The 25,660-nt window shown below is 43.0% G+C and overlaps 1 protein-coding gene and 1 non-coding gene across 2 annotated transcripts in view; one reads left to right on the forward strand and one right to left on the reverse strand.

Annotated features, from left to right (window-relative positions):
* Positions 1-25,660, reverse strand: part of CPNE8 (copine 8) — a 371,034-nt gene that overhangs the window by 45,368 nt on the left and 300,006 nt on the right. The window contains exons 16-17 of the mRNA XM_038765237.1: positions 23,142-23,323; positions 8,707-8,834 (exon numbers count right to left, since the gene is read on the reverse strand). Of these exons, the coding sequence (XP_038621165.1) occupies positions 8,707-8,834; positions 23,142-23,323 (310 nt within the window). The remainder of the gene's footprint in view (positions 1-8,706; positions 8,835-23,141; positions 23,324-25,660) is intronic.
* LOC119924938 lies at positions 8,888-9,025 on the forward strand. Its single transcript, XR_005449616.1, has one exon. It is a non-coding gene; the product is annotated as a small nucleolar RNA SNORA7 (small nucleolar RNA).

Raw genomic sequence — 25,660 nt, forward strand, 5'->3', positions numbered from 1 at the left:
AGCAGTGTCCAACTTCTCTGTGACTGGGTGTTCCAACAATGACACGGATAATTTTTACAGCACTTCCCCTAATACTACCTACATAGATTATGTAGCTTCAGAGAACAGTAGAGACTCTCAAATAATGTTGGGTAATAATAATAATGATATTTGTTAAGCGCTTACTATGTGCCAAGCACTGTTCTAAACACTGGGGGAGATACAAGGTAATCAGGTTGTCCCACGTAGGGCTCACAGTCTTAATTCCCATTTTACAGATGAGGTAACTGAGGCACAGAGAAGTTAAGTGACTTGCTCAAGGTCACACAGCAGACAAGTGGCAGAGCCGGGATTAGAACCCACAGCCTCTGACTCCCAAGCCCGGGCTCTTTCCACTAAGCCGCTTCTGCTTTTCAAACAGCACGGAAGCGCCGTTTGACACATTATACCTCACAACGCTAGTCACCTGTGAAGTGAATGGAGAACGGCAGGATACCCAAATATCCGCTCTATGGAGAAGGAGAAGAAAGTACAGCAAAAGCTCACAGTCTCAATCCCCATTTTACAGATGAGGTCGCTGAGGCCCAGAGAAGCGAAGTGACTTGCCCAAGGTCACACAGCAGGCAAGTGGCAGAGCCAGGATTAGAACCCATGACCTTCTGACTCCCGGGCCTGTCCTCCAACCACTTCACCACACTGCTCTCCCTTTCTGTGCACAGACCACCGGACTACCTGAAATAAAACTTCAAACCACACAGCAAGGCAGCAGACTGTTGAGAGACAACAACCCAGGTCAGATCAGAAGCAGCGCATCCTAATAAACAGAGCACAGGCCTGGGCGTCAGAAGGACCTGGGTTCGAACCTGGCTCTGATTCTCGTCTGCTGTGTGACCCTAGGCAAGTCACTTCACTTCTCTGAGCCTCAGTTGCCTCATCTATAAAATGGGGATTAAGACCGTGACAGGGATGGTGCCCGTCCTAATTTGCCTGTATCCCTCCCAGAGCTTAGTACAGTGCCTGGCACAAAGTAAGCACTTAAAAAAATACCACTGTCATTACTATTATTATAAAGATGGAATGCAACCCCCAGAAATGGGTTGATTGTTTTGGAGGAGAGGGCTTTGGGAAAATTGGATTACAGAGAGGGAGAAATGAAAACCAAAGTCTCTGTGGGTAATGAACAGAGCTGTATTAAGAGCTGTCTACTTGTTTTGTTGTTTGTCTCCCTCTTCTAGACTGTGAGCACGTTGTTGGGTAGGGACCGACTCTATATGTTGCCAACGTGTACTTCCCAAGCGCTTAGTACAGTGCTCTGCACAGAGTAAGCGCTCAATAAATATGATTGAATGAATGAATGAATGAAAGAGAGGTTAGGGCCCTGGGCTGACCAATCTAATGGGGTCCCTCTCATCCAGCCCACATGTTTTGCACCTGTCTACATGTTTTGTCACCTGTCTACATGTTTTGTTTTGTTGTCTGTCTCCCCCTTCTAGACTGTGAGCCCGTTGGTGGGTAGGGACCATCTCTATATGTTGCCAACATGTACTTCCCAAGAGCTTAGTACAGTGCTCTACACATAGTAAGTGCTCAATAAATACGATTGAATGAATGAATGAATGAGAGGTTAGGGCCCTGGGCTGACCAATCTAGTGGGGTCCCTCTCATCCAGCCCACATGTTTTGCACCTGTCTACATGTTTTGTCACCTGTCTACATGTTTTGTTTTGTTGTCTGTCTCCCCCTTCTAGACTGTGAGCCCGTTGGTGGGTAGGGACCATCTCTACATGTTGCCGACTTGTACTTCCCAAGCGCTTAGTACAGTGCTCTGCACACAGTAAGCGCTCAATAAATACGATTGAATGAATGAATGAATGAATGACATTATTACATCACCACCAGCAAGACTGGCAGCAGAGACAGGGGAGCCAAGGCAGCGGGGGTTGGGACGTGTTTGCTAGGTTGGGGAGCAGGATAATAATAATAATGGCATTTGTTAAGCGTTTACTATTTGCCAGGCATCGTACTAAGACCTGGGGTGGAGACAGGCAAATTGGGTTGGCCATAGTTCCTGTCCCATGTGAGGCTCATGGTCTCAATCCCTATTTTACAGATGAGGTAACTGAGGCCCAGAGAAGTGAAGTGACTTGCCCAAGATCGCAAGGCAGACGAGTGGCAGAGCTGGGATTAGAACCCTTGACCTTCTGACTCACAGGCTTGTGTTTTATCCACTGTGTAACACTGCTTCTCTGAAAGAGGGAACGGGAGTCTGGATTTAGAGAAGCAGCGTGGCTCAGTGGAAAGAGCCCGGGCTTTGGAGTCAGAGATCATGGGTTCAAATCCCGGCTCCACCCATTGTCAGCTGTGTGACTTTGGGCAAGTCACTTCACTTCTCTGGGCCTCAGTTACCTCATCTGTAAAATCGGGATTGAGACTGTGAGCCCCCTGTGGGACAACCTGATCACCTTGTAACCTCCCCAGCACTTAGAACAGTGCTTTGCAAGTAGTAAGCACTTAATAAATGCCATTATTATTATAATTATTATTTAGGAAGATCCCCGCTGAATCTCAATAGGCTCAGGGAAGGTGTCTGTTATATTTTTACATTTTGCCCTCCCAAGTGCTTAGTACAGTGCTCTGCACACAGTAAGCGTTCAATAAATATGATTGGCTAACTGACTGACTCAGCAATGTCCCTGTCATCATCATCATCAATCGTATTTATTGAGCGCTTACTATGTGCAGAGCACTGTACTAAGCGCTTGGGAAGTACAAATTGGCAACATATAGAGACAGTCCCTACTCAACAGTGGGCTCACAGTCTAAAAGGGGGAGACAGAGAACAAAACCAAACATACTAACAAAATAAAATAAATAGAATAGATATGTACAAGTAAAATAAATAAATAAATAAATAGAGTAATAAATATGTACAAATATATATACATATATACAGGTGCTGTGGGGAAGGGAAGCAGGTAAGATGGGGGGATGGAGTGGGGGACGAGGAGGGGTATTTATTAAGCACTCACTATGTGCAAAGCACTGTTCTAAGCGCTGGGGAGGTTACAAGGTGATCAGGTGGTCCCACGTGGGGCTCACAGTCTTAATCCCCATTTTACAGATGAGGTAACTGAGGCCCAGAGAAGTTAAGTGACTTGCCCAAAGTCATACAGCTGACAATTGGCAGAGCTGGGATTTGAACCCTGAGCCCACTGTTGGGTAGGGACCATCTCTTGATGTTGCCAAGGCTTCCCAAGCGTTTAGTACAGTGCTCTGCACACAGTAAGAGCTCAATAAATACGATTGAATGAATGAATGAATGACCTCTGACTCCAAAGCCTGTGCTCTTTCCACTGAGCCATGCTGCTTCTCTAAGCACTGTAGTAAGCACTAGGGTGAATACAAGCAAATCAGATTGGACATAGTCCTTGTCCCACGTGGGGTTCACGGTCGTCATTCCCATTTTACAGATGAGGTAACCGAGGCCCAGAGAAGCAAACTGACTTTTCCAAGGTCACACAGCAGACAAGAGGCAGAAAGAACCAGGAAAGGAGCCCAGGTCCTTCTGACTCCCAAGCCACTAGGCCATGGCGAAACAAATGCATACAGACAATTGTCACCCCTACAACACTTAAACATTAAAACTCAGTTTTTCCCTTTGTACTCACTGTGATCTCAACGACTTCTCTCACTCAAGGAATCAACAAAATTCCTCCAGGAGGTGAAGAGCTAGGGGTGAGGCAGGGCTTAGCACCTACTTGTGTTAATCACTCCCATCTTTCCAGCTCGCCGGCATCGGAAGGCCAACAGGGAAGAAGGCAGAGCAGGCTGAGGCAGCGAGGATTTTTAGGGCGTATTTGTGGTCTTTGTTAGGCACTTTCTATGTATCAAGCCATGTACCCGAGCACTTGGGTGAAGGCAAGATAATCCAGGCTGGACATAGTCCCTGACCCAGATGGGCCTTCACCCTAGGCAGGGGGGAGAGCAGGCATTGAATCACCATTTTACAGATGAGGAAGCTGAGGCACAGAGAAGTTAAGTGACCCCCCCACCACCTCACCTCCCTTCTCTCCTTCTACTGTCCAGCCCGCACCCTCCGCTCCTCCACCACTAATCTCCTCACTGTACCTCGCTCTCGCCTGTCCCGCCATCGACCCCCGGCCCACGTCATCCCCCGGGCCTGGAATGCCCTCCTTCTGCCCATCCGCCAAGCTAGCTCTCTTCCTCCCTTCAAGGCCCTGCTGAGAGCTCACCTCCTCCAGGAGGCCTTCCCAGACTGAGCCCCTTCTTTCCTCTCCCCCTCGTCCCCCTCTCCATCCCCCCCGTCTTACCTCCTTCCCTTCCCCACAGCACCTGTATATATGTATATACGGTTGTACATATTTATTACTCTATTTATTTATTTATTTATTTATTTATTTATTTTACTTGTACATTTCTATCCTACTTATTTTATTTTGTTGGTATGTTTGGTTCTGTTCTCTGTCTCCCCCTTTTAGACTGTGAGCCCACTGTTGGGTAGGGACTGTCTCTATGTGATGCCAATTTGTACTTCCCAAGCGCTTAGTACAGTGCTCTGCACATAGTAAGCGCTCAATAAATACGATTGATTGATTGATTGATTGATTGACCTGGCCAAGGTCAAATGGCAGGTAAGTTACAGAACTGGGTTTAGAACTCAAATCCTCTGACTCCGAGGCCCAAGCTCTTTCCACTAAGCCACACTGCTTCTCAAATATCCTGCCCTTTAAAAGGCACTGTCTCCACTAAGAGTCAGACACACATAATAATAATATAAGTACATATCTATTCTATTTTGTACATATCTATTCTATTTATTTATTTATTCTATTTATTTTATTTTGTTAGTATGTTTGGTTTTGTTCTCTGTCTCCACCTTTTAGACTGTGAGCCCACTGTTGGGTAGGGACTGTCTCTATATGTTGCCAACTTGTACTTCCCAAGCGCTTAGTACAGTGCTCTGCACACAGTAAGCGCTCAATAAATACAATTGATTGATTGATTGATAATAATAATGATGGCATTTATTAAGCGCTTACGATGTGCAAAGCACTGTTCTAAGTGCTGGGGAGGTTACAATGTGATCAGGTTGTCCTACAGGGGGCTCACAGTCTTAATCCCCATTTTACAGATGAGGTAACTGAGGCCCAGAGAAGTTAAGTGACTTGCCCAAAGTCACACAGCTGACAATTCGCAGAATCGGGACTTGAACCCACAACCTCTGACTCCAAAGCCCATGCTCTTTCCACTGTGCCATGCTGCTTCTCTTACGCACTAGGTACATGGCCTAGTGGATAGAGCACGGGCCTGGGAATCAGAAGGTTATGGGTTCTAATCCCAGCTCTGCCACATGTCTGCTGTATGACCTTGGGCAACTCACTTCACTTCTCTGGGCCTCGACTACCTGTAAAATGGGGATTGAGACTGTGAACCCCACGTGGGACAGGGACTGTTGTCCAACACAATTTGCTTGTATCCACCCTACTGCTTAGTACAGTGCCTGGCACATAGTGAGAGCTCAACAAATACCATAATTATTATTATTATACCTAAGAACACCCTCTTCATCATGTCACAAGCAGAGGCTATGTTGGGAAGGTAGAAAGGGAGTGTTGTTTAGGGGGCCAGACAAGCCCCTGTAAACCCAGGATCCCGGGATTTGAGCCCCTGCATTAATCTGGCTCTGATAAAAAATACAACAGTACTGCAAGGCACAGTCTTTACATGCACATAATACTGAAGATTATGTTGAATATTGAATATTAATATTCAATATTAATGTTGACTATCGATCCAACTGGTCTAACCAGTCACACATCCCAGGCCACAACTTTTCTCTGATTTCCAAAGCTCCCGTGAAATCCCATCTCTCTTTCCATAAAAATCTCACAGTCAGTGGTATCACCTTCAAATCTAAAGGAAGCGATATACAAAACTGAACTCTCAAAAATATGTCTTTTACATGATCAGAAGCATAAAAACAACTCTTGCAAAAAGTATGAAAAGCAATGATAGGAGAGAGATGGGGTGATAACTGGCAGGAGCCATGGGGTTTTTTTTTAGGCTAGGGGGATACGCAATAATGTTTGAAAACAATGAAAAAGCCATTTAAAAGTGAACTTTTGAAGACGGCAGTCAAGGAGGGAAAAAAGGAGGGAGTCATGAGTTTTAATATGGTGGGTAGGGACCGTCTCTATATGTTGCCAACTTGTACTTCCCAAGCGCTTAGTACAGTGCTGTGCACACAGTAAGCGCTCAATAAATACGATTGATTGATATTAAAAGATGGGTTTAGAAGCATAGGTGTGGAGGGGGTAGATTTAGAAAGGAGGCAAGAGAACTCATAATGAGATACTGAAGAGAACATAGGGAGAGTCAAGAGAAGGTGGAGGAGGAAGGTGGGTTAGAGAGTATTTGAGGGAAGTCTTGCCAGCAGATTGAATTTTGTCTATCATCATCATCATCATCATCAATCGTATTTATTGAGCACTTACTATGTGCAGAGCACTGTACTAAGCGCTTGGGAAGTACAAATTGGCAACATATAGAGACAGTCCCTACCCAACAGTGGGCTCACAGTCTAAAAGGGGGAGACAGAGAACAAAACCAAACATACTAACAAAATAAAATAAATAGAATAGACATGTACAAATAAAATAAAAAAATAGAGTAAAAAAATATGTACAAATATATATATATATATATATATATATATACAGGTGCTGTGGGGAAGGGAAGGAGGTAAGATGGGGGGGATGGAGAGGGGGACGAGGGGGAAGTATGTCTATGAAGTATGTGGCCAGGTCATTAGGGGAAGAAGATGGCAGAGGCAGGGAGACAGGAAATTTGAGGAGGGAGTTGGATGTCTGGAACAGCTAGTGGGGGCAATGAGTATGAGAGTGAATTAAAGCAGCCTGGCTCAGTGGAAAAAGCGTGGGCTTGGGAGTCAGAGGTCATGGGTTCGAAATCCAGCTCAGCCACTCGTCAGCTGTGTGACCTTGGGCAAATCACTTCACTTTTCTGGGCCTCAGTTACCTCATCTGTAAAATGGGGATTAAGACTGTGAGCCCCCCGTGGGACAACCTGATCACCTTGTAACCTCCCCAGTGCTTAGAACAGTGCTTTGCAAATAGTAAGCGCTTAATAAATGCCAGCATTATTATTAAAGAGGAGAAGTCTCACTCTTGGGCAGGAGGGTGGCAAAGTGAAGCAGATAAGAATGAATTTAAGATGGACAAGGTCAGAGATGCCTGCCAACAGCATCAAACACTACTAAGTGCTGGGGTAAATATAAGATAATCTGATAATAATCATCATCATCATCATCATCAATCGCATTTATTGAGCGCTTACTATGTGCAGAGCACTGTACTAAGCGCTTGGGAAGTACAAATTGGCAACATATAGAGACAGTCCTTATCCAACATTGGGCTCATAACAATAATGGCATTTATTAAGTGCTAACTATGTGCAAAGCACTGTTCTAAGCACTGGGGAGGTTACAAGGTGATCAGGTTGTCCCATGGTGGGCTCACAGTTTTAATCCCCATTTGACAGATGAGGTCACTGAGGCACAGAGAATCAGTCAATCAATCAATCATATTTATTGAGCGCTTACTGTGTGCAGAGCACTGTACTAAGCGCTTGGGAAGTACAAGTTGGCAACATAAAGAAGTTAAGTGACTTGCCAAAAGTCACACAACTGAAAACTGGCAGAGCCAGGATTTGAACCCAAGACCTCTGACTCCAAAGCCCGTGCTCTTGCCACTGAGCCACACTGCTTCTCTAATCAGATACAGTCCTTATCCCCTATGGGGCTCATAGTCTAAATAGGAGTGAGAATAAGTACTTAATCCCCAATTTACAGATGAGGAAATTAAAGCACAAAGTTCAGTGCCTAGCCCAAGGTCATACAACAGACGAGTGGTGGAGCCAGGATTAGAACTCAGGTCCTCTACCATCCAAGCTTTGTTTTTTCCACTAGGCCACACTGCTTCTATTACCATCTCATTTTCTCCCGATCGATGTGTACCGTTGGAAGAACGTTGCCCATAAAGTGCCATTCTGTGGGGACCAAAACTCCTTTTGCTCCCATGGAGTAGATATCTTTTGCTGCAACTGAGTAAATTGGGCAATGGGAGGCCAAGGCTCAGTGAAAGGCAGTGTGGTCTAGTGGAAAGAACACATGCCTGGGAGTCAGAGGACCTGGTTCTAATCCTGGCTCCACCCCTTGTCTGTTATGTAACTATGGGCAAATAACTTGACTTTTCTGAACCTCAGTTACCTCATATGTAAAATGGGGATTAAGACAGTGAGCCCCATTTGGGACAGGGAACTGTGTCCAACCTGATTATCTTGTACAGTGTCTGACACAGAGTGAGCGCTTACGAAAACAGATGATCAGTAGGATGAAGACTGTTCCCCTTCAGTGTTTTTATGCATTTCATTGGTCAGACTATGACTGGAAGGTCATTGTGAGCAGGGAATGTGTCCGCCAACTCTGCTGTATTGTCCCAAGCAGTTAGTACAGTGTTCTGCATGTAGTAAATGTTCAATAAGTACCACTGAGGATGATGATGATGAATGGAAAACAACCTTTCATCTATACATGACCAGGAGGATATACTATTATTTCACTTTGATAAGTTACTTCCGAATAAGTGTACTTATCAAATAAGTTACTTCCAAATAATTCCAAATCACTTACCTTGCTACATGATTAATTACAGGGGCAAAGTTTGTGGGGCCATAAAGTTGGACAGATTTCAGACTCCTGTAGTAAGCCTCCATTACTCCCTCAATGCCATTACAGTAGGGATTTTGTGGGTTTCCATTCTATGGAAAAGTGAAAGAATGAGATAAAATTAATAGAAGTAGATGCCTCTGTCTCTCTCTCTGGGTCGCACCTGGAGACTTTCTAGTACTCTACCAGTCTCGGCTATTGGAGGGAGAGTCAAGCAGAGGCCTACCCATTCCATCCCTAGCTTGGCCAGTGGCTAGCAAGTGGAAGGCAATCTGCTACAAGTCAAAACTCACCTGTGCTGGGCAGTAGCAACATGGGAGAGCATCGAGGGCAGAGACTCAAGTTTACTGAGCGGAAGGAGGCAATGGTAAACCACTTGCGGATTTTTACCAAGAAAACTCTGCGGATACACTACCAGAACAATTGCAGATGGAAGGTGGGGCGTTCTGGGAGAGATGTGCCCATGGAGTCGCTATGGATAGGAGACGACTCAGCGGCGTAGGACAAGACAAAATGCCACTGAAATGCGTCTTTAAGCGCTCATCACGTGCAAAAGGACATGCCTCCGTTTAATCTTCCCCTCTATGATCTACAACTGAAGTTCTCTTTCAGGGGACTGGCTTTGCTTCTATCACCTAAACGTCCCCGCAACCCATCACCTAAATTTTCCAACCATTTTACATTGTTTGGAACGAGCCGGGCCGCCAATTCCTCCCCTAATCCAGATAACTGAGAGTTGATTGCATTGTGATCAGTACCGAGCGCTTGTGTAAAATTGTATGTAATTAGACGGAAAAGGGCCAATCTTATTTTTATTCTTTGGTGCACTCCGACAGAGTTCAGCATAGAGGAAGCACTCATTAAATGCTGATGATGACAGTGGTAAGACAAAGAGGAGGAATCATCAGAAATATTTACACGGAAGGTGGTCCTTCATTATTGAAGAGAATGTTACTGACGAGGTCCCATTCATGCAGGCAAGTGTGGTGGAAAAGAGATGCATAAGTAACTTTCCCTTTTGAATTGCATGCATATAAATATAGTTCTTTGGAGAAACACTCCCTGTATCTGTTTTGGGACCTGTCTCGCTATCCCAGTCTTCGTAAGGACTTCCTTCAGGAGAGGAAGCAGCATGGCCTAGTGGATAGAGCTTGGGCCTGGGAATCAGAAAGACCTGGACTCTGATCCCAGCTCTGCCACTTGTCTGCTGTGTGACCTTGGGCAAGTCACTGATCTTCTCTGGGCTTCAGCTCCCTCAATCAATCAATCAATCATTCAATCATATTTATTGAGCACTTACTGTGTGCAGAGCACTGTACTAAGCACTTGGGAAGTACAAGTTGGCAACATATAGAGATGGTCCCTACCCAACAGTGGGCTCACAGTCTAAAATAATAATGATGGCACTTATTAAGCGCTTACTATGTGCAAATCACTGGGGATTAAGACTATGAGCCCCATTTGGGACATGGACTGTGTCCAACCTGATTCACTTGTATTATAATAATAATAACAATAATAATAATGCTATTTGTTAAGCAATTATTATGTGCCAAGCACTGTTCTAAGTGCTGGGGTAGATACAAGGTAATCAGGTTGTCCTATGAGGGGCTCACAGACTTAATCCCCATTTTACAGATGAGATAACTGAGGCACAGAGACGTTGACTTGCCCAAAGTCACAGCAAACAGTACAGTATTTATTGAACATTTACTCTGTGCAGACCACAGTATTAAGCTGTTGGGAAAGTACAATACAGCAGAATTAGCAGACATGCATACCATAGAGAAGCAGAGTGGCTTATTGGAAAGAGCATGGGCTTCAGAGTCAGAGGTCATGGGTTCGAATCCCAGCTCCGCCAATTGTCAGCTGTGTGACTTTGGGCGAGTCACTTAACTTCTCTGTGCCTCAGTTACCTCATCTGGAAAATGGGGATTAAGACTGTGAGCCCCCCGTGACACAACCTGATCACTTTGTAACTTCCCCAGCGCTTAGATCAGTGCTTTGCACACAGTGAGCGCTTAACAAATGCCATTATTATTATTATTATTATTAATAATAAAAAGATAAAAAAGGAACTCCTCGTCATTTCTATTTTCTTGGTTGATCTGTCTATAGTAGTGGTCTCTCAACAGAAACTGCTCTGTTATATTGTTTGAGAATGTAGTCATCTATGTCTCTGAATAGTTTATTTCCTCAACGTATGGACCCCTTAGGAAATGCAACTGGATTAAGATGTCATAATCATCACCACCTTCAGGGCAGAAAGGTGAAAGTCAGATTGGGACAATTATTAAGCCATCACTGTTTATCCTCCATCTCTGGCCCAATCTCTCATCTTGTCTTACGCCGTCGCATCATCTCTGACCCATAGCGACTCCACGGACACATCTCTCCCAGAACACCCCACCTCCACCTGCAATCATTTTGGTAGTGGATCCAGAGAGTTTTCTTAGTCAAAATATGGAAGGGATTTACCACTGCCTCCTTCCACGCAGTGAGTCTCTGCCCTCACTTCTCTCCCATGCTGCTGACGCCCAGCACGGGTAAGTTTTGACTTGTAGCCGATTGCCTCCCACTCGCTAGCCACTGCCCAAGCTGGGAATGCAATGGACAGGCCTCTGCTTGTCTCTCCCTCCCATAGCTGAGACTGGTAGACTACTGGAAACTCTCCAGGTGCAACCCTGAGAGGCGTGCCTGCTCTCTATCCTCGGTATTTTTGGTTGGACTACTTAAGAATATCACTGACCCAAAGTTCCTAAGATAGCAGTGTGGCTTTAAATCACAGGGTGGCACAACAGATATAATCTTTGCAGTGATATACTATTATTTCACTTTGATAAGTTACTTCCAAATAAGTGTACTTATCAAATAAGTTACTTGCAAATAATTGCAGTGTGACAGACACAAAACAGTTGCAGGGAATGGCAACAATATGGTTCTCATAGACAGCATCCGATACCATAAACACTTAGTACAGTGCTCTATACATAATAAGTGCTCAGAAGCCGCAAGGCATAGTGGCTGGAGGCTGGGCCCGGGAGTCAGAAGGTTGTGGGTTCTAATCCAGGCCCTGCCACTTGTCGGCTGTGTGACCTTGGACAAGTCACTTCACTTCTCTGGGCCTCAGTTCCCTCATCTCATGGGGATTGAGACTGTGAGCTCTACGTAGGACAGGAACCATGTCCGACCCGATTTCCCTGTATCCACCCCAGAGCTTAATACAGTGCCCAGCACATAGCAAGTGCTTAACAAACACCATCATTATTACCAATAAATATCATTGGTTGATCGATCAGCAGATCTGGGTTCTGGAAAAACTTAGGAAACTGATTGTCCTGAAAAGTTCATCAAAGTTTTGATATTCCTTCACGAGGGGCCAGAGTCAATAGTACCCGATCCGATCGATCCAATCTCATGCCAATGATCAATCAATCAGTCAATCAATCGTATTTATTGAGCGCTTACTGTGTGCAGAGCACTGTACTAAGCGCTTGGGAAGTACAAGTTGGCAACATGGTAAGCAAGGGTGTGCAGTAGATTCAGGTTTCCTTGTTCAGTTTATTCTGTGTATCGCTGCTGAAAATTGCAACAAGACACTGCTATACTGAATCTCATTGGTAATCATCTTCTTCGGTTTGATGTTTGACTGTGGATCAAAGTTAGGAGCAGTAAAGCTGTTCAAGAAGCTGGAATTTTTTTCTTTAGAATGGACAGGTATCGCAGTCAACTACAAAGGTCAACACCAACCCAATAGTATTGAATTTCAACCTGGCATGATCCTGCCACACTGATATTTTTCATTTGGCTTTCTTCTTTGGTCTAGAGAGGCATCATTATAATACTACTACTAATAATGGTGGTTTTTGTTAAGCATTTACTATGTGCCAGGCACTGGGGTAGATACAAGGTAATCAGGTTGTCCCACGTGGGGCTCACAGTCTTAATCCCCATTTGACAGATGAGGGAACTGAGGTACAGAAAAGTTAAGTGACTTGCCCAAAGTCACACAGCTGACAAGCGGCGGAGCTGACATATTTATAATAATAATGATAATAATAATGATGATGGCATTTGTTAAGTGCTTACTATGTGCAAAGCACTGTTCTAAGAGCTGGGGGGGGATACAAAGTGATCACGTTTTCCCATGTGGGCCTCACAGTCATAATCCCCATTTTACAGATGAGGTAACTGAGGTTCAGAGAAGTTAAGTGACTTGCCCAAGGTCACACAGCATTCATGTGGGGGAGCTGGAATTAGTGCATATATATACATATAAAAATATATATTTATATAGTGTATATACTACATATGTGTATATACTAAATAGTGTATATACATATATGTGTGTGTATGTATATATATATAGTGTATATACATGTATAGTTTGTGTATATCTTCTCTATTATATAGTATATTGTTCCACATTCAGTCTGTTGTTAAATCCTGTCAGTTTTTCCTCTAAAACATTTTCAGAATCTGAACTTTCCTTCCCTTTTAAACATACACTAAGCTTATCCAAGCACTTTTCATCTTCCGGCACGACTACAAAATCAGACTCCTTCATTAACTGGATCAATAGTAATAATAATAATGATGATAATGGCATTTGTTAAACATTTACTAAGTGTCAGGAACTTTGCTAAGAGCTAGGGTGTTAAGAGTTAATTGGGTTAGACACAGTCCCTGTCCCAGGTGGGGTTCACAGTCTCAAAACCCCATTTTATGGTGGAACTGTGAGGCCCAGTGAAGTGACTTACCCAAGATCACACAGCAGACAAGTGGCAGAATTAGAATCCATGACCTTCTGACCCTCAGGCCTATGCTCTACCCACTAGGCCATACTGCTTCTTTAGTATTTATTGAGCTCTTTCTGTGGGCACTGTACTAAGCACTTAGGAGAGTACACCATTCATTCAATTCAATTGCATTTATTGAGCGCTTACTGTGTGCCAACCACTGTACTAAGCGCTTGGGAAGTACAAGTCGGCAACATATAGAGACGGTCCCTACCCAACAACGGGCATTTACTGAGTGCTTACTTTATGCGGAGCACTATACTAAGCGCTTGGCCAAATACAACACAATAGAATTGGCAACAAAATCCCTGCCCACAAAGAGTTTAGAGTCGACCAGCTACTAATGAAGTCACTTAACTTCTCTGTGCCTCAGTTTTCTCATCTGCAAAATGGAGATTCAATACCTGTTCTCATTCCTACTTAGACTACGAGCCCCACGTGGGACCTATCTACCCCAGCGCGTGGCACTCAGTAAGCACTTAACAAAAACCAGTTACTATTATTACAGACCGAGACCATTAATGTCCCGGGCAATTTTGTCATGTGAAATTATTCGTCCCAGAGCCCAAGAGAGGGCCAACTGCGGTTGTCACTTCCAGAGTATGACTTTGAGAGACTGTAGGATGGTGACACTTTTTATTTTTGAAAAAATGAATCACTATAACAATATAACAGGCACAGTCCGTGCCTACAATGTGCTTACAGTCTAGAGAGGGAGATAGACATATTATAAATATTATGAATTATGAATACGTACGTAAATGCTCTGGGCCTGGAAGTGGAGGATAAATAAAGGGAGCAAGTTAGGGAGACAAAGAAAGGGGTGGTATTTCCAGCCCATACTAAACTTTACAGCCTAGAGGAGTTTCCCCAAAGGACATTCAACACACATCTGCCTGCTCCCCAAAAACCTTCAATGGGTAACCCATTCCTCTGACCATCATCTCCCTCCCTCCTACTTATCCACTCCTATCCCAACCTCAGTTTGCATGCACTCTCTACTACTTTCAGGCTAACCTACTCGTGTCCCTCCTTCTTATCCATTCATTCAATCGTATTTATCGAGCGCTTACTGTGTGCAGTGCACTGCACTAAGCGCTTGGGAAGTACAAGTCGGTAACATATAGAGATGGTCCCGACCCAACAACGGGCTCACAGTCTAGAAGGGGGAGACAGACAACAAAACAAAACATGGAGACGGGTGTTAAAATCGTCAGAACAAATAGAATGAAAGCGATAGAAAATTTAAGGCAAAGGCTAAAAGGTTAGGCTATGGGGAAAGGTTATGTTAAGCTAAAAGGTTAGGTTAGGTGCAAAGGTTAGGTTAGCCTATGGGAAAAGTTTAGGTTTCTGCCTATAATTGCAGTGGACTGTAAAAGTTTCATTTCCTGCTGAAGGGTTATGCTATAATCTGAGACACTGCTGCGGCTGATTACAAGCTAATATTTGACATTTTTGCTGCGCATAGTAGGTGACTACAATTTAGCTTTCCAAAGATCTGAAGACTTTTTTTCCATTTTGTCATCCCTTCCCTCTCTTGCACTTAAAATGACTACAATGGATCGGTTTTATTTATCCAGTACTTGCTGTGCGCAGAGCACTGTACTAAGCACTTGGGAGAGTACAATATAGGAGAATGGGTAGAGGTGTTCCCTGCCCAGGTGACGACTGTTTTGCCAGGTTTTGGAGCTGATATAGAATTTTTCTTTCTCTTTATTGTTATTTGTCATTGTTGAATCAATCAATCAATCAATCAATCAATCAATCGTATTTATTGAGCGCTTACTGTGTGCAGAGCACTGTACTAAGCACTTGGGAAGTACAAGTTGGCAACATATAGAGACAGTCCCTATCCAACAGTGGGCTCACAGTCTAGATTACATTTTGAAGCACGTAATCTAGTAGTCACAGTGAAGTGCTTTTCATTAAACATTATGATTTAATGAAAATTGTGGTATTTATTAAGCACTTACTCTGCACAGGCACTGTACTAAGCACTGGGGTGGATACAAGAAAAACAGGTTGGACAAAATCCCTGTCCCACATGGGGTGAAGGGTAGAAAAGATAAGGCTGGGGTTAGACCTAAGATAATCAGGTAGCTTCCCCAGTTCCACGGGAGGCTCACAGTCTAAGAAAGAGGTTGAACAGATATCGAATTCCTATTTTTCAGATGAGGTAACTGAGGCACAGAGAAGTGAATTGATTTGCCCTAGATCACACAGCACACAGTGGCAGAGGTGGGATTAGAACCCAAGTCCTTCTGATTCCCAGGCCTCTGCTCTACCCACTAGCCCACACTGCTTCTCTATCAATCAGCCACTTAGGTCTCTAGTTGGACTGTGGAAACTAGGCCGTGCGACAGCAAACGTAACAACTAAACAATGTGGCTTTGAAGAAGGGAGGCCTTCAGATGGAGGTGTATTTAGCATATGTCTCTATAATGATAATAATGATGGCATTTGTTAAGTGCTGACTCTGTGCCAGGCGCTGTACTAAGCGCCAGGGTGGATACAAGCAAATCCGGTTGCACACAGTCCCCTATCCCATACTGGGCTCACAGTCTCAATCCCCATTTTGCTGATGAGGTCGCTGAGGCCCAGAGAAGTGAAGTGACTTGCCCAAGGTCATACAGCAGACAAGTGGCGGAGCCGAAATTAGAATCCATGACCTTCTAAATCCCAGGCCCGTGCTCTACCCACTATGCCTAGGAGGTGTCCTTCATCAATTGGCCTAGTTTCGCTCAAAGTGGTGATGTAGATTTTGTATCTAATTTCATGAATAACTACTGCAATCCTTTGGGGACTATTGCTTAAATCATCAATGCGAAGTGTCCAATTCATTCATTCTTTCATTCAATCATATTTATTGAGTGCTTACTGTGTGCAGAGCACTGTACTAAGCGCTTGGGAAGTCCAATGTTCCATGATTCCTTGTGAGCAGGGAACATGTTCACCAACTTTTCATTCATTCATTCAATCGTATTTACTGAGTGCTTACTGTGTGCAGAGCACTGTACTAAGGGCTTGGAAATTACAATTCATCAACAAAGAGAGACAATCCCTGTCCATAATGGGCTCACAGTCTAGATTTTGTCTGAGATATTGTACTCTCCCAAGCACTAAGTAGAGTGCTTTGCACATAGTTCATGTTCAATAAATATCATTGACTGATTAGTGACGTGACAGCTACTTTCTATTCTTCAATTTTCTCTTTTCTCTTTCTCATTGCACTGAGCAGGAATTGTTTCCTGAAAAGACAGTTGAGAGTCTGGTGGTGCAAACGTTAGAATGAGAATCAAGCCATCTAGGTTCTCATCATAAGCAGAAGCAGTGTGGCTCGGTGGAAAGAGCCCGGGCTTTGGAGTCAGAGGTCATGGGTTCAAATCCCAGCTCCACCAATTGTCAGCTGTGTGACTTTGGGCAAGTCACTTAACTTCTCTGGACCTCAGTTACTTCATCTGTAAAATGGGGATTAAGACTGTGAAACCCCCGTGGGACAACCTGATCACCTTGTAACCTCCCCAGTGCTTAGAACAGTGCTTTGCACATAGTAAACATTTAATAAATGCCATTATTTTTATTATTATTATTATAACTACCACTGCAATCTTGGAAACAATTTCTCTGTGCTTTATTTTCTCTGTAAGATAGGAGAAGTAGGATCTGTGATCTTGTTGTGGGAAGGGAATGTGCCCATTTGTTGCTCTACTGAACTCTCCAAAGCAATCAGTACAGTGCTTTGCACACAGTAAGCGCTCAATAAATATGATTGAATGAATGAATGATGTTGGTGATTGTGGTACTTGTTAAGGGCTTACTGTGAGAAGCAGCGTGGTTTTGTGGAAAGAGCACGGGCTTGGGAGCCAGGGGTCGTGGGTTCTAATCCCACTCTGCCACTTGTCAGCTGTGTGACCTTGGGCGAGTCACTTAACTTCTCCGTGCCTCAGTTACCAGATCTGTAAAATGGAGGTGAAGACTGTGAGCCCCATGTGGGACAATCTGATGACCTTGTATCTACCCCAGCACTTAGAACAGTGCTCGGCACATAGTAAGCACTTAACAAATACCAATATTATTATTATTATCATCATTATTATTAATATGTGCCAAGCAGTGTACTAAAGGCTGGAAGTAGATCCAAGATAATCAGGTAGCTGCCCCTGTTCCACATGGGGTTCGCAGTCTAAGAAAGGGGTTGAACAGATATTGAATCCCCAATGCATAGATTGTGAAACTGAGGCAGCGAGAAGTTAAATGACTTGCCCGTCAACATTCATTCATTCATTCGTATTTATTGAGCACTTACTGTGTGCAGAGCACTGTACTAAGCACTTGGAAAGTACAATTCGGCAACAGATAGAGACAATCCCTACCCAACAATGGGCTCACAGTCTAGAAACATGAGTTAGAAAGCACGTGGACTAGAAAGCAGATAAGTAGTTCAGTCAAAATTGGAACTCAGGTTCTCTGACATCCAGTTTCATGCTGTTTCTGACTTTCAATTTTCTCCAATGGGCATGGTAAACTGTTGCGTAACTGATGCATTTTTGTGATAATTTTAAATGTTCCTGGGGCATGGTCCCCATATTTGAAAGTTAAATAAATAATTACATTTTGATTGATACCTAGGCAGCAACTCATTTTAGCCAGTCACAATGTTACCTGGACAACTATCCAAAGTAATAAAACATTACAATAATCTCATAGACTTGAAAAGTTAAAGTAAAATGTTACTGGCCAGTTTAATTTCTGCTATCGCTATTTCATTTCCTTTTTTTCCCTAAGACTTTATTTGAAGCAATTAAAAAAAAAATGACTCTCCCATTATTTAACATAATGGGTGAATCTGAATTAATGCATGAATAATGAATAGGAATGGCTAATGATATCTTTTGGTTTTAGTCTGAGCTAGTCTACTTAATCCTAGTTTAAATTATATTTATATGTTCTTCTCCCTTGTAGACTAAGCCAATCAATATTCTGAAAGGCACATAGAAATTTTCACTATACTCAGGAAAGGGTAAGTAAGCGCTATGTTCTGACAGGTATTTCAACTGATGATTTCAATTCCTAAAGAGAGTTATATCTCTATAGAACTACACATTTTTTCACTTTTCTGCTAGAAAATTAAGATAAACATTTCTAGTTTTCAGATTATTTTGAAGGGAAAGGATGACAATTTAATATGTTTTTTAATTTATTAAAAACATGCCCATTTTAACTGCCATTAAAAATTAAGGACCGACATTCGTTAGACTAATGTTTCTGAAGAAGTAATTTCTAAAAATTGTGCCCTACTTTGTTTTATGTATTCCACATGGAAATGACCGCCTTTGTTAACACTCAAACAAAAATCAAATCCTTCCATCAGAAATATCATCTTCCAATATGAAAAACAGATATATATCTATAAAGATATGTATGCATTCATTTCATTCAGTCGTATTTGTTGAGCACTTAGTGCAGAACACTGCACTAAGTGCTTAGGACAATACAACACAACAACGAACACACACATTCCCTGCCCACAGCGAGCTTAGAGTCTAGAGGGGGAGGCAGACATTAATATAAATAAATAAATTACAGATATGTACATAAGTGTTATAGGGCTGGGAGTGGGGGATGAATGAAGGGAGCAAGTCAGGGTGATGCAGAAGGGAGCGGCAGAAGAGGGAAGGAGAGCTTAGTCTAGGAAGGCCTCTTGGAGGAGATGGGCCTTTAATAAGGTTTTGAAGGGGGAAGAGAGTAATTGTCTGTTGAATACCAGGAGTGAGGACTTTCCAGGACAAAGGTAGGACATGGGAGAGAAGTCGGTGATGAGGTAGATGAGATCGAGGTACAGTGAGAATGCGAGCCTTTTAGGATGAAGTGTGTGGACTGGGTTGTAGTAGGAGAATAGCAAGATGAGGTAGGAGGGGGCAAGGTGATCGAGTGTTTTAAAACCAAAGTTGAGGAATTTTTGTTTGATGTGGAGGTGGATGGGCAACCACTGGAGTTTCTTAAGGAGCAGGGAAACATGGTCTGAATGTTTTTGTAGAGAAACGATCCAAGCAGCTGAGTGAAGTATGGACTGGAGTGGGGAGAGACGGGGTGGGAAGAGACAGGAGGCAGGGAGGTCTGCAAGGAGGCTGATAGAGCAAGGTGGGGTAGGATAAGTGATTGGATTAATGTGGTAGCAGTTTGGTTGGAGAGGGAAGGGTGATTTCAGCAATATTGTGAGGTGGAGTTGGCAGATTTAGTGATGGATTGAATATGTGGGTTGAATGAGAGAGAAGAGTCGAGGATAACACCAAGGTTACGGGCTTGTGAGACGGGAAGGATGGTGGTGCCGCCTACTGTGATGGGAAAGTTATGAAGAGGACAGGGTTTGGGTGGAACGATAGATATACATAAGCACTCAATGAATACCATTGATTGATACATATGTGTGTGTGTATATATAATAATAATAATAATAATAATAATAATAATAATGTCGGTATTTGTTAAGTGCTTACTATGTGCAAAGCACTGTTCTAAGTGCTGGGGTAGATACAAGGTAATCAGGTTTTCCCACGAGGGGCTCACAGTCTTCATCCCCATTTTACAGATGAGGGAACTGAGGCCCAGAGAAGTGAAGTGACCTGCCCAAAGTCACACAGCTGACAAGTGGAGGAGCTGGGATTTGAACCCATGACCTCGGACTCCAAAGCCCGGGCTCTTTCCACTGAGCCACGCTGCTTCCCCCAATATACATATATACATATATACATATATATATATATATATATATATATATATAATTTTCAATGCACACTGATTATTTTATTTCAATTATTTTAAAGATTTATGGCACACTTTGAATATATTTTCACTTTAAATATGAAAGCAGTATAGATGTTGGAGCTATAGAAGCTAAAAGATTATGGTCCTTGCTACATGCTGAGTCTGAAGGCCATTGCAATTTGAGCAAGTCATGGTTAAATCAATCAATCAATCAATCGTATTTATTGAGCGCTTACTGTGTGCAGAGCACTGTACTAAGCGCTTGGGAAGTACAAGTTGGCAACATATAGAGACAGTCCCTACCCAACAGTGGGCTCACAGTCTAAAAGGGGGAGATGGAGAACAAAACCAAACATACTAACAAAATAAAATAAATAGAATAGATATGCACAAGTAAAATAAATAAATAAATAGAGTAAAAATATCTACAAACATATATACATATCTACAGGTGCTGTGGGGAAGGGAAGGAGGTAAGATGGGGGGATGGAGAGGGGGACGAGGGGGAGAGGAAGGAAGGGGCTCAGTCTGAGAAGGCCTCCTGGAGGAGGTGAGCTCTCAGTAGGGCCTTGAGCTAAGGTTAAAGACATTCTCATTGCAGCTTTTCCTTATCCCTCATCTAATTTAATGTCTGTCTTCCCCTATAGAGTATAAGCACCTTGTGGGCAGGAATCGCAACTCCTACCGTGCTGATCCAAGCAGTGATCCTGTCCGGCCTTGCCTACTCTATCTGCCTCCTTGCCGACATCCTGTCTCCCTCCACTCCAGTCCACACTTCACTCTACTACTACGGATCATTTATCAACAAAAATGTTCAGTACACATCTCCCCATTTCTCAGAAATATCCAATGACTGCTCATCCACCACCGCAACATCCAGAAACTCCTTACCATTGGCTTTAAAGCACTCAGGCAGCTCTCCCCATCCCAACTCACCTCACTGATCTCTCGCTACAGCCCAGCCACACATTCCACTCATCTACTGCCTGATTACTCAATATGCGCTGATCTCATCTATCTCAAGGCCGACCCCTTTTCCACATCCTCCCCCTCCATATCAGAAAACCACTCTCTTCACCCAACACCTGACAAATGGTGAGCTGATATGAGGCAACTAAAAGCTGAGGGTTTGAAGGCCTCAAGGATTTGGGAAACATATTCAGATAGTGCGTTGTATCCCGTAACACCTGAAAGAGCCCACTGTTGGGTAGGGACTGTCTCTATATGTTGCCAACTTGTACTTCCCAAGTGCTTAGTACAGTGCTCTGCACACAGTAAGCGCTCAATAAATATGACTGATGATGGTGATGAGAACAGAGGCAGACAGACCAGCTTGACATTCTGAAATGCACGGCATAGTGGATACACCGTGAGCCTAGGAGTCATGGGTTCTAATTCCGGCTCTGCCACTTGTCTTCTGTGTAACCTTGGACAAGTCGCTTCATTTCTTTGGGTCTAAGTGACCTTCATCGGTAAAATAGGGATTGAGAATGTGCGCCCTACGTGGGACAGGGACTGTGTCCAATCTGATATGCTTGTATCCACCCCAGCACTTAATGCAGTGACTGGCACACAATAAGCGCTTAACAAATACAATTATTATTGTTGTTATTATTATTATTATTATTATTATCAGTATTAAATCAAGAAATGATCCCAAGTGCTTAGTACAGCGCACTGCACACAGCCCTCAATACAACTGACTGATGGAGGAAATGTATTAGGCAAAAATCTGGTAAGAATTGTGAACCTAGGAGGCAAAACTGAAATCAAAACAGACACTGCAAAAAAGCAAATGTATCTGCACAACAATGGATAATGTTTATGTGTGCATGCTGTATATATGGACAGGGACCAGAAACAGCCTCGTGCCAAGAACCCAGTGGAATTGGGTACCTGCAGGACTGAGAGAAGATGTGGCTGTTGGTTTGAGCAAACAGCTGGAATGGAAGTGAAAATGGTGGGAAAACATGCCAATCTTTTTCAGTTTCATAGACCCTTTCTAATGCTATAACTATATAATCTATTCATTCATTTAATCATATTTATTGAGTACTTACTGTGTGCCGAGCACTCATTCAATCGCATGTATTGAGCATGTACTGTGTGCAAAGCACTGTACTAAGTGCTTGGGAGAGTACAATTTAACAACAGACACATTCCTGCCCCCAACAAGCTCACAGTATAGAGGGGAGACAGACATTAAGGTAAATAAATAAATGAATAGCTAAATAAATTACAGATACATATAAATCTATACAAACGTGCTATAGGGATGGGAGGGAGAATGAATGGAGGAGCAAATAAGAGCAACACAGAAGAGAGTGGGAGAAGAGGAGAGAGGGCTTAGTCGGGGAAGGCTTCTTGGAGGAGGTGGGCCTTCAATCAGGTTTTGAGGTGGGGGAGAGCAATTATCTGTCTGATATGAGGAGGGAGGGCGTTCCATGCCAGAGGTAGGATGTGGGCTTGGGAGCTTAGTACAGTGCTCTGCACACAGTAAGTGCTCAATAAATACAATTGAATGAATGAATGAATGAGTATAATATAACAAACGGACACATCCCCTGCCTCCAGTGACCCTCAGCACTGGTCTTTTATACTATGAAAGTTGAAAGAAAAATGTCTAGGTTCCAAGGCAGAGCCTGTATTTTCACATAGAAGGCCTTTAAGAAAACATTTTATCCTCCTGCTTTATTGATTTCTACTCATGCTCATGATGAAATCTAAAACGCTTCTAAAAATTGGGCGTATTCTTCAAGGAATCGGGAATACACAGAACTGCAGGAAACAAAGCATTCACTAGGCATTCCTTTCAATTTCTGAGCCTTCGCTTACCAAAGCAAATTCATGCGATATCCTACCATCCGGAGGCAGTTTCGCTCCAAAGCCTAGGGCTGGAAACATTTTATCACTGTCATAATCTTGAACAATTTCTCCCACGGCCTTCAGTGCCATGCCATACGCATTCAGCTGGTAAGGGTTCATATAGTGAAGAGATGTGGGCTGGGCAGGGTTGCCTACAATGAAAGTGACAGAATGATAAAAATAACATCAGCACCTTTCTTTACTGTTTCCTTTTTTTTTTCACTTCAGAACGAGACGTGAAAAATGTTGTTTGCTCTTTTGAATCAGTAGACTTAAGCTCAGTGATGACAGCACGTGGTATTGTCACTGCCTTGTTGATACTGGATTTCATGTCAGTGGATAATAATAATAATGATAATAATATTAAGCGCTTACTATGTGCAAAGCACTGTTCTAAGCGCTGGGGAGGTTACAAGGTGATCAGGTTGTCCCACGGGGGGCTCACAGTTTTAATCCCCATTTTACAGATGAGGGAACTGAGGCCCAGAGAAGTTAAGTGACTTGCCCAAAGTCACACAGCCAACAAGTGGCGGAGCCGGGATTTGAACCCATGATCTCTGACTCCAAAGCCCGTGCTCTTTCCACTGAGCCACGCTGCTAGTGGACTGAAAAGCTACAGATGTGGTGATAAGGAAAAACTGGGTAAGTGGGAAAAGAGACAGCCTGTAAGTACAGGATATCTGTTGATGGAAACTCTTGAGGGTGATGGTCAGGATTTCTCTTTTACACGAAGCAATGAGGCTCTAGACTGTGAGCCCGTTGTTGGGTAGGGACCGTCTCTATATGTTGCCGACTTGTACTTCCCAAGCGCTTAGTACAGTGCTCTGCACACAGTAAGTGCTCAATAAATATGAATGAATGAATGAATGAGGAGCAACATGGCAGATATAGCCTGGTTATTTGGGAAAGCTTCCTAAAAAAGGAGCTTTGGCAGAGATTGTTGGAGATGGCTATGACTAGAGAGTTAGATAGCATTAAGACATGGTAGATGTAGCGTGATATGTGTGGGGTCACTTTCCAAGCACTTAGCACAGTGCTCTGCACACAGTAGGCACTCAATAAATAAGATTAATGAATGAGTGAAAGAACAAAATTGGCCGTTGGATGAGTTGTCTTGTGGAAACTCATAATAATACTAATAATAATACTTGTTAAGTGCTTACTATGTGCTCAGCATTGTGGGAAGCAGTATATCCTAGTGGAATGAGCATGCGCCTGGCAGTTAGGGGATCTGGGTTTTAATCACAACTCTGCCACTTACCTGTTGTTTGACCTTAGGCCAGCCATTTCACTTCTCTGTGCCTCAGGTTCCTCATCTGTAAAATGGGGTTTGAATACCAGCTCTCCTTCCTACTACAATCATGAGCCCCATCTGGGACAGGGACTGGGTCAAACTTAATCAACTTGTTTCTAACCCAGTACTTAGAACAATGCTTGGCACATAGTAGGCACTTAAGGAATATTTATTACTAATCAATTAATCAGTGGTATTTATTGAGCATTTGCTATGTGAAGAGCACTGTACTAAGTGCTTGGGACAGTACAATACAACAGAGTTGGAATACACATTCCCTTAGCTACAACACAATCAGATCAGACATGGTCTGTATTCCACATGGGATGCAAATGTAATTCCCAGTGTTTTGGCCCAAGAAAGTCCAGTTCCTCAATCTCTGTAAGAAAATGTGACTGAATGTTTCTTACTATGCTATTACATCAGCTTACTATTCTATGTTCTTTGTGTAAATAATTTGTCATAGTTTTGATGAAAAAAAAAAAAACATTCACCTCAAGCAGAGGATACCAACCAGAGGACATGTGATAAAATTCAAAAAAAAAGTTTCTTAAAGGAATTTTTATTTCAAAGAATGTACCAGAAATCTCTTTGGGGAAAATTGAGATATAACCATTTCTCCATGGCTTGCATTTGAATCAATATATGTTTAAATTTTTACCAATTTCATTAATGACTACAAACATAGTAGCATATAAGTGTTATGCACTGCATGCTAACTGGATTTTCAGAATTCCACTCCATAAAATTTACAAACAAGAACTGTAAATGATTTTTTATGGTGATTCATCACCTTTATTCCCATATCAATCAATCAATCGTATTTATTGAGCGCTTACTGTGTGCAGAGCACTGTACTAAGCGTTTGGGAAGTACAAGTTGGCAACATATAGAGACGGTCCCTATCCAAGAGTGGGCTCACATATGACAATTTTCCCGAAAATAAGCAAGAAGCGGGGAAGGGTAGGGGGTGAGGGCGAGAAAATGTTCATACCGAAGTCCAAATGTTCACATTTAATAGAGGTGGCAACAAATCCAAGAAACTTTCTTGAAAAATTATCAGCAAAGGTCATCCTTTTCTTTATTAACTTTCATAAGAAGTTAAGCAAAGAGAGCTAGCTTTTAGAAGTATTAATAACAGTAACTAATGAACCCCTTTGGGATTAGGTTTATCATCACATTTCTCAACATGGGA

This window comes from Tachyglossus aculeatus, chromosome 2 (genome assembly GCF_015852505.1).
Source record: "Tachyglossus aculeatus isolate mTacAcu1 chromosome 2, mTacAcu1.pri, whole genome shotgun sequence".
NCBI lineage: Eukaryota > Metazoa > Chordata > Mammalia > Monotremata > Tachyglossidae > Tachyglossus > Tachyglossus aculeatus.